An 18,080-nucleotide genomic window follows, 5' to 3' on the forward strand; every position below is an offset into this window, starting at 1 on the left:
CACCCCAGTAACTTTAAACTGAAAAGCGATAAGGAGTGTCCAACTCCATAAGAAGAAAATGGGAGGCAATAAAATGTAGTGGAAAGTCTGAGGAATGTCAACCTCCTGAGACAGTGCAATAGATGGCCATGAAACCTCATTTTTAAAAGCAGACCATAATGACTGATTAACTACAAGGCATAGCAGGGATGAGTAGCTATCCATTTCAGCTTTATCAATGTAGTAAATGTAGTCCATGGGTAAACATAATATGGAAAAGGCAAACTTATGAAGCAATTTTATTACAAGGAAAAAACCTATTAGTGATCTTATGGAACACCCCAACTCAGTGGTATGTGCTGCATGTAGTCCTAGATTACCCAATAATCAGATTAAGCACAACGTTAGGGGACCAACAAAGAAGGAACATCAACAAAAATTAGAATTTTTTTGGAAAAAATTTGATATTTCAAAGAAAGTGTGGAAGTAGTCATCATTGCAATCAGAAAATCAAGAAAGAAGCTATTTTAATCCAAACATACAACTAAATTTTGTTTCATTAAAAAAACCTTTTTATTTTAAATCACACATATATATATGGGGTACCATAATCTTTTCGGTGCTTAGGGCCTATAAAAGTCTTAATCTGGCCCTGGTTGCATGACCAAGTAATCATGCTATACAAAGCAACATTGCTAACAGTGCAGATTAGAATAGTCAAAGAATATTTCGTCAAGCTCCACTTGCTTTAGAGCAGGATCTAAGTGATAAGGAATAACAACAAAAAGGGAAATAAAGCCCCTGGAAAGAAGATAAAGAAAAATAAGAAATAGCTTACCCAGTTGCACTGAAGTTTGAAGTAAGGCTACAGGTAGAAGATAATAGCCTGAAGAGGAAGAAACTGCAATTTTATGTAAATAGTGAGAAATGAATGTATTAGTAGTAGTCCACATGCCAATTTAAGATTTTCTTACAAGGGACAATGAAGATAAAATACCAGGGAAAAGGTAAGATATTGAATTTGATGATAAGAGATGTGAAACAAAGAAAGGGAGGAAGAAGATATAGAGGAATAAGCCAATCAACTCAAAAGCCAAACCCATTTGATGAAGGTGAAACAAGAAAGATAAAGAACAAAAGATGGTTACCAAGAGATAAAGAGGCAGAGGTGGGCACTATGGGAGGAAGCCATGCAGGAAATATAACAGCACAGAGTATGTACAGGACATAGAAGTCTATCTTGATCAGTCATAGGATAAAGGTGGAAATGGGTGGAAAGGAAATTGGCAAAATAGGAGGATTTATCCTTCCTAACTGCCAAAATTTTAGAAAGGAAATTAATCCTGATAAAGGATAATATATGTAGCATAAGTAGTACACAAAACATTGATAGCAAATAAATTAACCACTGATGTCCATAGGTTAAGAGGGGAAAAGTGAAACAAGGAGAATGTGAAAAGTGGTTTGAACAGAGGCAAAGTGAGGCAGTGAAAGACCAAAGTAACATCTCAGTTTGGAAGGGCAGGCTGCCACAGATGGTGAAGAACCTGGAAGGAACACACCAAGAGGGAAAGTGTAGGAGAGATAAACACACTACCATACTGGGAGAAATGGAAGATGTGGGACAAAACCATCCTAAGTTCCAGGAGACAAAAACCTCCAATCAAAGATCCAAATAAGAATATCCACAATATAAAGAGCAGTAGGCCAATCGGCTAAAAACCCTCAGCCCATAGACCAGTGGTAGAAAAACGTTTGATTTATGATAATAAATTTTCTTGGAGGACCAGCAAATGTAATAAGCCAGAAATGAAGTTAATCATTGGAATAAGTCTGATTTCCTCATAAAGGACTAGATAAAACCAAACATGGAGACAGAAAACACAAGTACCAGTAACCAAGACTGACAAAGATGGGTAGAGACAGAAGAAAAGATAATGGAGGGGTAAGCCAGAGTTGGAGAAGCTGGAGAAAACATAGTTTAAATGCACAGGAAAACCAGGCATTGCTCCCCAAATAAGTAAAATATACTTCAACTGTTGAGAGTCTCGAAATGAACAGTCTACTTGATTGTACGCCAAAACAAACTGGTCCATAACCTGTGGGGTGAGGCATGCTAATGCACTCTACCACTTGTGAAGTAAAATGCTCAGCATGAACCCTAATATCCAGGAAAAGTGGGATAACTAAATAATGATAGGAAGAACTATCAAGTAAAAAAAGATGAACAAGGAAATGAATGAAGCATCATATAACTAAGAAATAATGTCTAAAAATGCTATATTAGGTCCAGCTGTTTCAACACATAGGACATAGGAAGACAGAAAAATCTGGTGGTAGAAAAAAGTCAATAAAAATTTTCCTCTGCCCAAATAGGTTTGGCTTATTCAGAAGGTAGTTGACCAATATAATGATTAATCTCACAGCAGATAATTGCTGATAAATACAATAACAGGTCACCCCCACCTGTGAAAACATGCTTGTTGGAGATGTTATACTTGAGGTGGTAACATTAACTTCAGAATTCCTTTCAAATTTTGAATAAAAAAATGTTTGATAGACAAACAAATGTGTAAGAAAAAAATTAATAAATACTGGAAGATAAATTTGAAGTAAAAGAAGTCAGCAATATAACCATAAATTATTAATAACGAAATCCACTTCAGGATTAGAAATATTAAATGAGAAGCACGTGAAAATCGTGAAATGTCTAAACACAAGCACTGTCAAACTAGATGTGATAAATAGGTATAACTGACTAGAGGAAGTCACATGTGTAACGAGTGTTCACACTCTAACTGGCAGAGAATTGTCACATGATGAGTTGCATGAGAGATGTCCTGGAATCAGCCAATTCCAATGGAGAGGAAATAAGATGCCTGTGGCATGTGCAGCTTGTTTTTTTTCTGCATACAGAGAGCAGGACTGAATAAATACAGTATTTATGTCGCAGGAGGTAATGTACCATACTAGAAATCCAAATATACCAAATCCACACTTTACAGTTTCAATTACCCTTATCAACATAACTAACAACCTGTTACAAACATTTCAAAATATAATAGTATGGTAATATTTTCCCCATACAAAAACATGCTGTTTTTTACATAAATTTTAAGCTTTGTTAAATTATGTGGCAAAACATCTCATTTCTCAGATCCTTAAGCTTAAATTAAAAAATGTCATCATATTGGAAACTGTTTGGTAATATAGATAAAAAGTAAATATTACAAGATTACTCACAGAAATTTCACTTACAATTACCTGTTATTTCAGAAATATACAAATTACTTTCCAAAAATAAGGAATAAAACCAGTATTTAATACATTTTTTTACAAATCAGACAACTACCAGTAAATTCACAAGTTATTACTGTATGGAAACAATACATAAATGAACCAACAGTGTGTAATATTTTGTAATATAACAAAATCCTGGTAACTAAAATTTTTTCTACAGTTACAGGTAGTACTGTGATAGTTAATCAAAATAATTAGAGATCAACACTGATTAAAATGTTATTTTTCTGAATATGTTGTTTTTTTGACCATGTTACAAGAAACCTAGATGTTTATCTAGTAAATCAAACATATGTGGTTAATAGTTGTTAAACCTAGATAAGCTGAGCTTTAAGCTTTTGTTTGGTAATTAAATGCCTGAAAAAAATTAATGTAATTTGTTATTTTGTCTGAAATGAAATCAAGATGAAACTGATCATTTGAAAATAATATTGTAGAAAATAACAGTAGATAATTTTATCAAGATATTCATGCATAAATTTGAAGCCATGAATTTTTCTCACATTTGTTTATTGATAATTTGTCTTGGACAGTAATGTGTATATGTGAGTGTGAAAAAAAGTCCACACAAACAAAATTAATTTGCAATGTTTTTATTTCATATTCTTGTATAATAAAAAAAATATTCTAACCAATTATAATTAATAATTAATCAGTAGAGATGATTATACTTTTATAATACCATAGTTTTGTAAGAAGTATGAAAATATAATAACTATAGTTGATTCTACAATGTCTTTTAAAGGTCAATCTGTGAAATAGATTCAAATATATATACAGCTAATCATAAAATGTAAGATAAAAAAGGGCAAATATTGATATCAATATTGTAGCCCATTAAGGATAAAATCTAGGTTTAGCAAATTCAATACAACAAATTTTGTTGTGGAAATTGCTTATACACTTATTCACTGAGCAATTTGTTTTTGTTTGTTTTTGAATTTTACACAAAGTTAAATGAGGGCTTTCTGCTCTAGCTGTCCTTAATTTTGTAGTGTAAGACTAGAGGGAAGGCAGCTATTCATCACCACCCACCACCAACTGTTGGGATACTCTTTTACCAATGGATAGTGGGATTCACTGTCACATTATAACACCCCCATGGCTGAAAGAGCAAGCATATTTGGTTGGTGGAATGGGAATCACTGAACAATTACATTCATGTTACAACAAAAGAACAACTTTGCTGGACAAGAGGAAAGAAATAACACATGGACAGTTATTAATTTAACATTCAAATAACCACTCTGTGAATGAAATACTAATTCTCATTTTCTGCCAACTTTATACTTTCCCAAATAACACACAAAAAAATGATATATTATTATGCAACATTAACATATACCCAATATTAAGCCACATAATATGCAAAACAAATTCACTGTAGCAATATTTTCACAAGTTTTTTCAAAATAATTTGACAGTTATTAAACAGCTTTATGTTTGTTCTAACATTATTATTAACTTTTATAAACAATACAATATGATGTTAATTTTTGAGAATATTACACTATCTGCATATTATTCTCACAACAACTGTGAATCTAAACATATTAGAAATACTCTAAGATACATTTACCTGTATTTTGTTTTATAATATTCCATCCATTGATTTTTTTTATCTATTCTTTCAAAAATTAGTAATAGTAGCACATAATTAACAAAGTTGATAATAAAAGAACTTATAAACTGAGCTATGAAAATAATACAAAAACACAGACCTGTTGTTGGTCTATGTTGAATGATCGAGGCTTAAGATCAACTTTCATCCAATGATCCATGCAGGGTAGGATAATGACATATCCTTAATAAAAGATTTCTTATTAGCAACATGACAATTTCTACATTTTATATACACAGTTTTCCTTTCATAAGTTTTATTTGCAACAGTTTAATGGACAGAAGCACTGCTTCTATCTGATGTAACAAAAACTGCATGATTCATCCTTATTATTCTACACTCATCACAATAAAATATTTAGTAACAAAATGAATTTATGAAAAACCTGCTTTTAATAGAAGTATATCTTATATTGGTGAATTCCAAGATTCTGGATAATATGTGTGAATGAAATGTCTAACCCATACTTCCCCACTTAGCTAAAATGTAGTATTTGCTCTTATTCAGATTTTACAAATATTGATCATGTAGGACAGTCATCACACGCAAAATCCTGTAAGAACAGAAATTTACGTCAAAATAGGAAAAGGTACCACTATAACTCATAATAACAGTTTCTAAAACAATATATTATCTTCATATTTTTGGATATAACAGTACAATTCAATAATATGAGGACAACAAAACTTACCAGGCCCCTTTACTGGAAGCATTTTTCCCATTCTGAAAATAACCACTCTCTCTAAAGCTGGAACTTTCTGAAGGGGAAATAAGAGACCTTTACAGTATGATACATCCTTTGGTTATTCAAGCAGTAATATTTAGGTTCACATGTGTTTCACATCATATTTTAATGCAGCCTTGGAAACCTTACACACACCAACTACCTACACAGAATGCAAGGTTTGGAGGTAGAGATATTGTATTTTTATAACTGTAGATAAGTTTCATGAATTTATGTAAAATGAGAGCATCTGACAAACAGCGGTTGCTTTCCTGGATGTGGGCTTAAAAAAACAAGTTATTTTGTGTAATATTAAATTCTATGTTTGTATAGTTATGTCATAGTTGAAAATGAATTGTAAAATTTACAATTTAAATGCAGAAAGTTAGCCTAATAAACAAGTTTTGGAATTGAGTAAAAATCCAATTGAGTAGTGGTTATCTTTAATCCTCAACGTCAGAAGCTCGAAACGTTGTTCGCTCCTCTAAGTAAAATATTTTCTCAACCCAAACGAACTGTTTTTACATATAAATAAGAGAAATGTAGCAAAAATACCAAGTGCAATTGTACTGCTGTTTATTGCAAGATGATATACGGTATGTTATATGCTAACTTAAAACTATTAACCCTAACTGCACAGGTGAGAGTGAAAATGTGAATGCCCTGACTTTGAACAGGGTGTCATTCAAATGAAGGACAAAAGTATTTTTATTTTTCACATGATTACTACCTTGCACTACTAGTCAGTTTGAATCTGACAGACTTCAGCATTTCACAAACATATCTTAAGTAATGCAGTTGACTGTTTGTATACAACAGACTCGTATTACTGACTGAAAGATTTCCACATATCATGAGGATATACTTTATAAATTTAAAACTATAGTCAATGCAGATTTGATCACTGTACAGCACCAGTGCACATTCTGTTAATGTAAATTAAGAGCAAAAACGTTTACAGGAAATTATTACAATTAGGATAAAATGTTAACAAAGCCATAAAAAAAAATGTTAAGTTATTTTGAGATAGTAGGGAATTTATCACGAATGTACACTTTAAACAATATGCACATAATCATTTTTCACACACACATAATACACAAACACATATAATTATGCTCAAAGTACTGTGTTTAGTCTTGGATTCCTTACCTTGAAAAGGACATTGAATTGTTGGAAGGAGTTCAGAAAAGGGTTTTAGAGTGGTGCCTGGGATGGTAGGTTAACTTATAAGGAAAGATTCAGGTCTATGAACTTGTTTTCTCTTGAATAAAGAAGAGTTAGAGGGGATCTAATTGAGATATTTAAGGCTGTAAAGGGAACTGATCATGCTAATGTATCATCTTTTTTATAACTAAAGGCAAGATTAACAGGATAAGGAAACACAAGTATAAATTTCAGCAATGTATGAGTCATCTTCAGCTGAGAAGGTTTTAATTTGTCAACAGAGTTGAATGGATTGCCTTTGGTGTTGGGGAAGCAGTAACTTTAAGTGAACTTGAGAGAAAACTTGGTAACTATATGAGTGATAAGGGCTGGCTTTAAGATTTTCATTTTATTTATGTTTTTGATAGTTTTAGTTCAGAGGATTGGATAACTGAGATGCATCGATAGGTCCTTCATTGTGATATAATCAATATTACGCTATGTGATATAATTTATTTTTTTGTCTTTGCATAACATGGTTTTAAAGCATTTTACTATTTCAAATCTACAATTTATATTAGTATGATCATTAGAGCATTATTACACTACTATACAACTTGCATTTAGTAGTTGTTTTTGTTATATGATTTGCAGAAATACATCAGACTTTCAGCATAAAAACATATTATCATCTCACTTTAATGAATGCAAAAAACATTGTTTGCCTATCTATATACAACTACTATCACTGTGAAATAAGTACAAAAGATTATGAATTCAATAACTGATAGATATTTCTTCCCCATATTTGTGAACATAGTCAAAATAAATTTTCGTTCACTTCAATAGCAGAACTGATTTAAAATATTATGAGCCTTTCTATCAGTAAAACACATATAATATTGTACACATAACAGAAACAATGCAAAACTGAATATATATACACATAGCATTCTTCATTCTACAGGGTGGCCCGTAAGTCTCTACCCATCCATATATCTTATGTATCCAGTGTATCTGTGTGCTGTCACTCATTCTCGCTGCATTATATTATGCGACGCAATGTTCTCTAAGACATTTTCCTCAACATAGCAGGGGTTGTTGTTCCAAATGCCTCAGTAACAGCTGTCTTCAACTCATCATTAGTATTACTGAATATAACATAATAACATATGGATGGGTAGGGACTTACGGGCCACCCTGTATATGTGTCATCTCAACTAAAGAAACTCTACTGATAGATTGTCACCTTAGAGAAAGGTAGCTACAACAGAATGAAAAACAAAATATTTTAAGGTGATAACAATTACATCCAATAGGAAAGACTGTTCTTTACAATGGATAAATTCTCATAAATGAAGATGTTTTACATTTTTTAAAAACTTTCATTTCTAAAAACATCCTTTTATATATAATATTTTTGTATATATACTTTTTAGACACAGCCACAACTTGCAAGACATAAAAAAAACATTAAACATGTGACAATGTAAAGAACAAAATATTTAAAATCATATTTTGTATACATCTTATATAATTTACTCTATCATGCCTTTAAGAATACTGAAGTTTATTCAAAATCATTTTAGGCATCTTAGGTCAAACTACTGGAAAAAAGATTAAAATAGCCCATGCAGAATAATAATGTAGAAACCCAATATTGTGAAAGTAATTTTTTTTTTTTGTGACATCCTTTAGACAAAATTGAATGATGAAAATTTGAGATTGTTCTGTGTGCATGTTTATTGTTTTATAACTAATTTTTTACTTTCTTTTCTACAGCACTACAGATTGCAAAATTCTGGTTAACATGAGATGCTCATGATACTGTTCACTGTAATAATTTTTCCCTCACTCAGTTTTTCCATTAAATTTCAACCACCAAATGGATGTAATATTGAATACTATTTGTCAAAATTTTGAATGTAACGTATTACTTATTCTTTCCACAGAAAAATTATAATTCATGCAGACTGACCTTTATACTTAACCAACCAGTCAGAGGAAGTGTGACAAACACCATCACATAGCAGATTACTGTCAAAATGTTTCGGAGAATCCTTGACATCACCGATTCATTTTTGGACTTTTCTATGAAAGATAATAAAAAAAAAGTAATTTAACATAGATTTTAAACCTAAAAAATACTTTTATATGAATTGTTGTAAGTTATGTCTTATGCTGTAATTAAGACATTAGGTAGAAAGTATGTGAGATTAAGACCAAGCAAGTCCTAGAAATGTCTAGAACAAGTGTAAATTATAAATACTATATTCTTTGAGGCATTGAAAGGTTAGTTAGAAACTCAGTTGTTTAAGTTATAATGGTTACTTTGCACAAATTGAATTATGTTAGCTAACACCATTTTTAATGAAGAGCAGTTATACAAGAAATACTAGAGGAGGAAGTAATTCACCATATTGTGTACAGACAAACTGTTACCAAATAATTTAAAAGAGCCTATCACTGAAAGAATAATACTTCAATAGTAATTTTTAAGTGACACAATACAAGTCAGAAATGAAATTGAGCATACTGTACAATTAAGTTTCATTCAGTGTTATGCAGTACTTGTGTGTACATTTATAAAAGTAAACAGAATTAAAAAAACAAACAAACCTGGAGATGAGAATTGTGGTTCTGATTCATGAAGTACACCTTGGCTGTAACTATAAATGGATTTATAATTCTGACTATTTATCAAAGATGAAGATGTTTTCATTAGAGACTGCCCATAATCAAAAGTTGACTGATAGTCAAACACGAAGGTTTGGGTGCCGTCTTTATAAGATATGTCCTTAGAAGAAAACATTCCAGCACTTCTGTTTGATAAGTAGTGACTATGGGAAAAATGAATAATCGATAATAACAGAATTTTTTTTTCAAATTCTTATATCACTATAGTCTTTTGTTATAAATACTACATTATATACTATATAAAAAAATAGTACACAGAAGCTACCAAATGTTGTGTATGTATCTGTATATATCAAAAATAACACAATTTGTCTTAAGCTCATGAAAACAATCAGATACTTAAATTCTCAAGTCCAATAAAAACTATAACTTAATATCTTTTCCTGAGTATCTTGTCATATATATATATATATATATATATATATATAAAGGAAGAAAATAACTACCTTATTAATGCCATTCTGCCAATATAAAAAAACAACCAAAAAGAGCATGTAAGCAACTACTAAATGCAGATTTCACATCTATATAGTTTTATGTATTCAACAACTATTGAAATAATTGCACTAAGTGCACAAACCATTCCACAAATTCACAAGTTATATAAACATAGACTTCAAAAGATCCAACTGTTTTGGTTTAAAAATATGGACCAGACTGTTTAAATTCCATTACTTATTTGCTTTTCTCTTCCATGCAGCACTGATAAGCCCTGCATTCAGCTCAACTAACTCAATACAACAACCATTATGAATCAAAGAATAGAGTAAGCCTCTACCTTTTCTATTCTGACATTCACATCTTAGTAAAGAAAATAAATTAACAAAGTTTAAACCTGTTACTTCAATATCCAAGTTTCAACATTTTCATTACAAAACTCAACTAGGTCACTCACAGATATACTTACATCATTTATGCCTCTAACAATTATAAGCCCAAGAAGCAAACTGTTGCTAGTTTTTTATGCTCCAAAGAAAATGCATCCAAATTTTTAAGTCATTTAAGGCTCATATGTTTTAAACTAGCCTGTTATTTTAATGTAAAATCTCAACCTATTTATTATAATATCTTCTCTGAAGTAAACTAAAAGAACCAAAACAGCAGACACAATCTTAATATATGACTATTCCTTCAACAATTTTATACAAATTCAAAATTTATATCTATACATCCACCTATTACTAATTCTTTTCTTTAAACCATGGCTAAACAAACACATATTTTTTTTTCTATCTACCATCACTTAAAAATGTGAAGTTATTTTGCAGTTTTTGTATTGAGAGATCATTAGACATACACTACAGTACATGCCATTCATTCTAAACATAAAAAGATAGCAAAAAAACCCCATCAAAATGCATATTTCAAGTGATTCATTAGTTCAATTGGTATATAAGTTCATATATTTAATAATATATATGATCCTAACATCTATTTTTTATATTAGACTAGTTCACAATTGACAGAATTGCAACTGGAAATGAAATTATCTTAAATAACTGCCTGTATGTATTCCCTGTTTCAGCTTTTCCTTGTGATATGCAGTTAACATTTTCGAATAAGTTACATGGTGAATTACAAATATATATGCATTATAAAGTTCAACTGAAAAATAAATTATTTGTATTTGTATTTTTTGTCTTAGAATTACTGCTATTTAAGACCTAATCATAATTTTATGACACCCAAGTGTTAATTTTATATAAAACTACATAATAATAATTCATGATGACAAGAAACACACTTAACCTCATGATGACCTCAGGAGGTTGAAACATTTTTGTATCGTGTTTTTTACTTAAGTTTTTAATACCAATATCAGCTGTCTACACTATATATATTTACACAATGATTAAATTTCATCAGCAGGTTTAATAGTAATGTTAGAACTGTTTACAGTTTAACAGAACTGATTTGGATTTAAACATAATGCTGTTTAACTTTAATAAAAATTTAAGGTTAGTTACGCATAAAAAGAGAAATTCATTTCGTTAATTCTGACTTTGTGTTGGCCATTACTGAATAATTGTGATGGCGAGTTTAAAAATCGTAATAAATTAATAACATTCATAGAACTCGCATGCTTACACTTTACTGTCTTTAGCTTCTGTTTCATTTATTATTTCATAGCTCATAATTACGAGTTAGGAATACATGGCGCACATTCAATTATTGTATTGTAATTAGGTTCATACCTCATCCATTGACAGTGACATTATAATGCACTTATTTAGGTAGTATGAATCTATTCATATTATATACCAGTACCGATACATAAGAGCATATCAACTAGAAATCGGAATTATATAACTTGTTTCTTCTTTTAGTTCTACGCTCTAACAGCTCTTGTTCTAAGTCTAACGTACTGGAGGTATTAATATTATATTTATGATATAAAACATAATATAACCGTAGACTTTAGTGCAAAACTCGAAATGGTGTTATTTATTATAATTATACTTTTAGTTCTAGTACTTACAATTTAGCTTAGCTTCTAATTCTATTGAAATTTCAACTTTTATTCAGGATGGATGGAATTCAATAATTTTATCAAAAATGAAATTTTATAGCAAACAACAAAGTACATTCAGAATACATCACAAACTGACTAGTCTGAACTCGCTTATGATTTCATGTTGCTTTTTTAAGATGTATATGGTAAGCAAAATCAGCCCATGACACATCTTCATTATTTTATTATATTTGTTATGTTTATTTTATGTTAAATTAACCTGCCTCTTATAATTTTATAATTAATGAATGAAATTATAATATTTTAGGTTTTCGATAAAATTTTGCCTTTAGTAAGATGAGCGAGTATGAACTGAGGCCTCGAATCTCAGCCTGCTTGATGAGCTGCTGTATAGAAAAAAAAGGCTTAGTTAGCTGTATGATACAGTTGACAAGTTAATACACATTTTTCAGCACAGAGCTTGGAGTATATACTGCTAATATCTGTACACAATATTACGAATGGTGTCTGAACAACTTGGTATTCATTAATTTTTCAAACTATGTCTTATGTGTTAACGTTCCTTAAAATTAGCAACTGATTATAAGATTTAAAAAAAATCTATCTTTTAATTTTATTATATTTGCCCCAATGGCCAGGTGGGTTAAGGCGTTCGACTCGTAATCAGAGGGTCGCGAGTTTGAATCCCCGTCGCACCAAACATGCTCGCCCTTTCAACCGTGTGAGCGTTATAATGTTACGGTCAATCCCACTATACGTTGGTAAAAGAGTAGCCCAAGAGTTGGCGGTGGGTGGTGATAACTACCTGCCTTCCCTCTAGTCTTACACTGCTAAATTAGGGACGGCTAGCGCAGATAGCCTTCGTGTAGCTTTGTGCGAAATACAAACAATTTATTATGCTAACAATCTTTTATAATCAACAATTTACCTCTACGGGTACGATAAAATGGTAGTTTAATTCGTAAAAATAATTCTGAAAATGTTTAAATATTTCTTTCTGATGAAAACGGTGTTATTGTTTTTTACACTATAAGAAGCAAAATAAAAAAGCAAACTCAATTTATTATGTTTGATGCCCATTAAAGCCACTTCATTTAGATATATTTTTATATTATTTTAATAGATTCATAAGAGTGGGTTTCATGAATTTAGGTTCAACCAGTTGCAAAATATATAAGTCAGGTTAAAATGGTATTTGACTATTTAAGTTTTTTTTTTCTGATGAATAAGACGAGTAATAATAAATTTTAGTAATTTTTTGGCTTTTATTTCATTGTTCAATATTCGCTGAGTAAGTTTTATTTACTCTTTTGGAGCTGTCTTCAGGTTTATGTTGCAGTTGAGAAAAAACTACTAATTTCACCCATCCACAATTGGAAAACAGCATATCTTTACTTTTGGATATTCAAGTGAATATTTCAAAAATGTTTTAATTGCTAGTTTGCAACAATGAATTGTTAACATCTTTGTGAATTTTTAGTTATAGTAAGTGCAAAGTAATTTACTTGTGTTAACTGTATCATCTTTACTATAAAATGATCCATTATGTTTGCATGTCTATGTGTTAGTATCCATCACCCAGAGCTGGCTGACGATTACTGTAACTTTTGTATGGTAACTGAAAACTATCCCGAAAAGAGGATTAAAAAAGACCCCGAAAAAGGGCCCATTTCAGCTTTTAAAATTATTTGGGTGTCAGGTTTTTATAGGATTGAATTCTTCACATTAGATGTCGGTGACAGGTTAGGGATAAATTCGAACAACAAACGAACAGAACAGAATTTACGTGTTTTAAAATAATATATTAAAAACAACTCAAACATATGTACAAAGAAAACAGCACAGTACATTATTCGTTATCACAGTTGTGTCTAAAGCTTCAAATAATTATATTTTTGGGTCGAAAGGCTACGCAGGCTCGTTCAGTTACTTTAGAACCCAGTTGACAAGATAATTATTTCTACTATACTCTAATCACAATAGTATCAGTGGAAAACTTATTTACCACAGTTGTATTCAGAACTTTAAATAATTGTCTTTTTTTTTTTTTTTTTTGTCAACGTCCACACAAGCGCGTTCAATTACTTTGGAACACCCTCTGATAAGAGAACTTATTGTCCTCTTCTCTGTTAAACTGTAAAACTCACTTTAAAATATCACCTGTTATGAGTAAATTAATAATTACACAGTCTTCTACATTATTTTAATTAAAGCTTTCCTATCCATACCAGCCGTCTTTAGGATACATAATCACACAGTAAAACTTCACTTTCACTAACATAACGTTTCCTGACCTAGATTTTTTGCGTAACTTGGTTGCATATATATATTGCTAAACTGAGACCTAGAACTTCTTGTAAACTACGAGACTTATTGATGTAATAATACGCACTTTAATCAACGAGAAAATTACAGGAGGTTCGAATAATACGAGCCTGACATGGACAGTTTGTTAAAGCACTCCGAATCGAGTAATATGACATCAATGATGGCCAAGCGTGTTAAGGCGTGCGACTCGTAATCTGAGGGTCGCGGGTTCGCATCCCAGTCGCGCCAAACATGCTCGCCCTTTCAGCCGTGGGGGCCTTATAATGTGACAGTCAATCCCACTATTCGTTGGTAAAAGAGTAGCCCAAGAGTTGGCGGTGGGTGGTGATGACTAACTGCCTTCCCTCTAGTCTTACACTGCTAAATTAGGGGCAGCTAGCACAGATAGCCCTTGTGTAGCTTTGTGCGAAATTCAAAAACAAACAAAAACAATGACGTCAATTTACAACAGTTGAACTAAGCACACAACGTACAACTCTTACCGAGTAATGCAACGAAATTTTTCATAAACTATCGATTTTAACAGTCTTATTATGAAAGAAAAAATAAGTAAATATTAAATCACCAAATTAAATAAATAACTATAACACTGAACAGTTTTGTATATCAAACATTAAGCATGCAGCATTCATAGTTGGTTGACCTGATTGCTACAATATTTTGTATGTTAACTGGTTGATACATATTGGCTATTTTGTTTTAGATTTTTTTGAAACAGAAAAAGCATTTAATGAGGTAAATGAGTCAATTTTTGCTTTGTATACAGCAGTGTTTGCTATTACAGTTTCATGAGGTCGCTAGAGGTTTAATGATTTCTTTTGCTTAAAATTTCACGCGAAGCTACTGGAGGACTATCTCTGATAGTCGTCCCTAATTTAGCAGTATAAGACTAGAGGAAAGGCAGCTATTCATCACCACCAACCACCAACTGTTGGGCTACTCTTTGACCAACGAATAGTGGGATTGACCGTCACATTATAACGCCCCTACGGCTGAAAGGCCGAGAATGTTTGATGCGACCGGGATTTGAATCCGCGACCCTCGAAATACGAGTCGAACACTTTAACACACTTGGCCATGCCGGGCCTATGGTTTAAGAACGAAGGTATACATTTCTTAGAGCAAAGCCACATCGAGCTCTCTGTTGAGCTCACTGAGGGGGAATCGAACCCCTGATTTTAGTATTTTAAATCCGTAGACTTACCGCTATACTAGCGGGAACAAGGAAAGAAGGGAAGGAAACATTATGTAAGAGCAACGTTTGAAGACGGCTAAAATGGGGAGTGAAAGAAACTTTATTAAAATGCACAACGTTTCGACAAGTTCATGTCATCTTTAAGTACGTATACTTGTCGGAACGTTGTACAATGGTCATACAAATTCTTTCGATACCCATTCACGTCTGTTTTTTTTTTTTTTCGTAAAAGTGGGTTTCTCATTATGAAATTATCTAACACTGTTCTTTACACATTTCTTGTTACTTTATAAGGTGCACTCTATTAGTAATTATACGTAGGAATCTACTCAATATGTGACTTAAGAAAAGGACTTGGCAGAGTGGTGATAAGTCATTCAATGCCTTGAATGAGTGCTTATTTCTAGATTAGTTTAGGGAGTATTTGGAGAATTTGATTATAAGTCGAAAGAGATCATTACCCCTCCATGTACACATCACTAGTCACACTCCATTTGTAATAAATAATGTGTGTAGTTTTGGTCTCCTTATCCAGGAAAAGATAGTGACTTATTGGAAAAGGGTCAGAAGAAAGGCTACTGGAATGAATGTATGGTTGAAATGGATATTTAAGTACATAAGTAAATGTTTCGTAATATGTTTTATACTGAGAAAATAAAATGTCAAAAGTGGTTTTATTGAAGTTTGCTAGATTATTTGGAGGTTTGGTAGCTTAAAGACTTCAGTTTTTTTTATGATGTATTTTGAAACGAATTTTTAAGATTTTCTTTAGGGAAGAGTTAACGATTCTGTTTAATTGGCTGTAATCACTAATAATTCTTTTTAACCAAACGACTGTCGTCACAAAAGCTATTAATAAATCACGCTGACCAATAATAACAATAATAATAACTTTAATTTATTCATCATTCTTAAAATATTCATCCAATGTAAGCACCGGAATGTCAATAACTGCTTCTTAACGAGATAGATCACTTCACTTTTATATAGCATAGTAACAATTTACATTATCATAAGCTTACGGCCCGGCATATCTAGGTGGTTAAGGCACTCGACTCTTAATTCGAGGTTGGGGGTTTCGAATCCTCGTCCTACCAAACATGCTCACTCTTATTTTTTGGCCCGGCATGGCCAAGCGTGTTAAGCCGTTCGACTCATAATCCGAGGGTCGCGGGTTCGAATCCCGGTTGCACCAAACATGCTCACCCTTTCAGCCGTAGGGGCGTTATAATGTGACGGTCAATCCCACTATTCGTTGGTAAAAAAATTAGCCCAAGAGTTGGCGGTGGGTGGTGATGACTAGCTGCTTTCCCTCTAGTCTTACAATGCTAAATTAGGGACGGCTAGCGCAGATAGCCCTCGAGTAGCTTTGCCCGAAATTCAAAACAACAAACAAATCGTAATTTTACAAAAGAATACATCCAAACAAACCTTGCAGGCGCATACGTTACTACCACAGTCATTAAATCTACCAACATATTCTTATGAATGAAGCAGTTAACAGTACTAGACTACAATAATTCAAGTAAGAAAGTTATTCATAAAGTCTTAGTGTTTCAACATAATTAATTTAATAAACAGAAATATAAATAATGCTAATTAAATAAAAATAAAATAAACATAGAATCGTTATAACAACAGACCTGAAGGGCGAAATATTCTTTGTTGTCGTACGTTATGTTAAACATAATGTGAAAAAAACATTACTTGCACGAAAAAAGGGTCACACATAACAACCGCCATTCTGCAATATCCTAAACCTTCTTGGTCACACATAACAAACGCCATTCTGCAATGTCCTAAACCTTCTTGGTCACATATAACAACCGCCATTCTGCAATATCCTAAACCTTCTTGTTTTTATTTCTATATCATAACGTTTTTGTAATGTGAGCCACACCTACGCAGGCCCCCGCTAATACAGCGGTAAGTTTATGGACTTATAACGCTAAAATCAGGGATTCGATTCCCTTTCGGTGGAATCAGAAAATAGCCCGATGTGGCTTTGCTGTAAGAAAACACACACGCAGAGAGGTAAAAACAAAGATTTGTGGAAGTTAATTTGTGATATGGGTTGACGTCATTTTTATTCGTTTAATAGGAGTTATTACTAATATTGATAATCTATAATGTTGTAAACAAACGATCATTTGACTGTTTGCAGTGTGATGTCATATTTTTCTTGAGCTCTAGCGGCTATAGCAGTTAATCAATGAACATTTGAAGCCTGTAATAATAGCAATATTCCAGTGCTGTCTCTACCTGCGTGAATTTAAAAAAAAAATCTTATTCGTATTTTACAAGTTTACTTGAGTTTTATTCTTTACTATTTATGTTGCTTTTATTTTTTCATAAAGAACAGTTTCAATCAACTTTGTAATGTGGGTTTTAATACTCTTTGTTTGAAAATCATCAGTGATTTGTTTGTTTGTTTGGTTTTGAATTTCGCGCAAAGCTACTCGAGGGCTATCTGCGCTAGCCGCCCCTAATTTAGCAGTGTAAGACTAGAGGGAAGACACCTAGTCATCACCACCCACAGCCAACTCTTGGGCTATTCTTTTACCAACGAATATTATAACGCCCCCACCGCTGAAAGGGCGAGCATGTTTGGTGCGAC

At 32.2% G+C, this 18,080-nt stretch overlaps 1 protein-coding gene across 4 annotated transcripts in view; it reads right to left on the reverse strand.

Annotated features, from left to right (window-relative positions):
* LOC143234165 (stomatin-4-like) overlaps positions 1–12,342 on the reverse strand; it is a 32,855-nt gene extending 20,513 nt beyond the window's left edge. Inside the window, exons 1-5 of one of the 4 annotated variants that reach the window (XM_076471295.1) lie at positions 11,947–12,342; positions 9,390–9,610; positions 8,749–8,861; positions 5,592–5,658; positions 5,001–5,083 (exon numbers count right to left, since the gene is read on the reverse strand). In XM_076471295.1, the coding sequence (XP_076327410.1) occupies positions 5,001–5,083; positions 5,592–5,658; positions 8,749–8,861; positions 9,390–9,582 (456 nt within the window). In that variant the 5' untranslated portion in view covers positions 9,583–9,610; positions 11,947–12,342. Of the gene's footprint in view, positions 1–5,000; positions 5,084–5,591; positions 5,659–8,748; positions 8,862–9,389; positions 9,611–11,555; positions 11,912–11,946 lie in introns of those variants that run through there. The other 3 variants (XM_076471294.1, XM_076471293.1, XM_076471296.1) reach the window with 3 other exon arrangements.
* Between the last annotated feature and the right edge of the window lie 5,738 nt (positions 12,343–18,080).

This window comes from Tachypleus tridentatus, chromosome 12 (assembly GCF_004210375.1).
Source record: "Tachypleus tridentatus isolate NWPU-2018 chromosome 12, ASM421037v1, whole genome shotgun sequence".
NCBI classification, from domain to species: domain Eukaryota; kingdom Metazoa; phylum Arthropoda; class Merostomata; order Xiphosura; family Limulidae; genus Tachypleus; species Tachypleus tridentatus.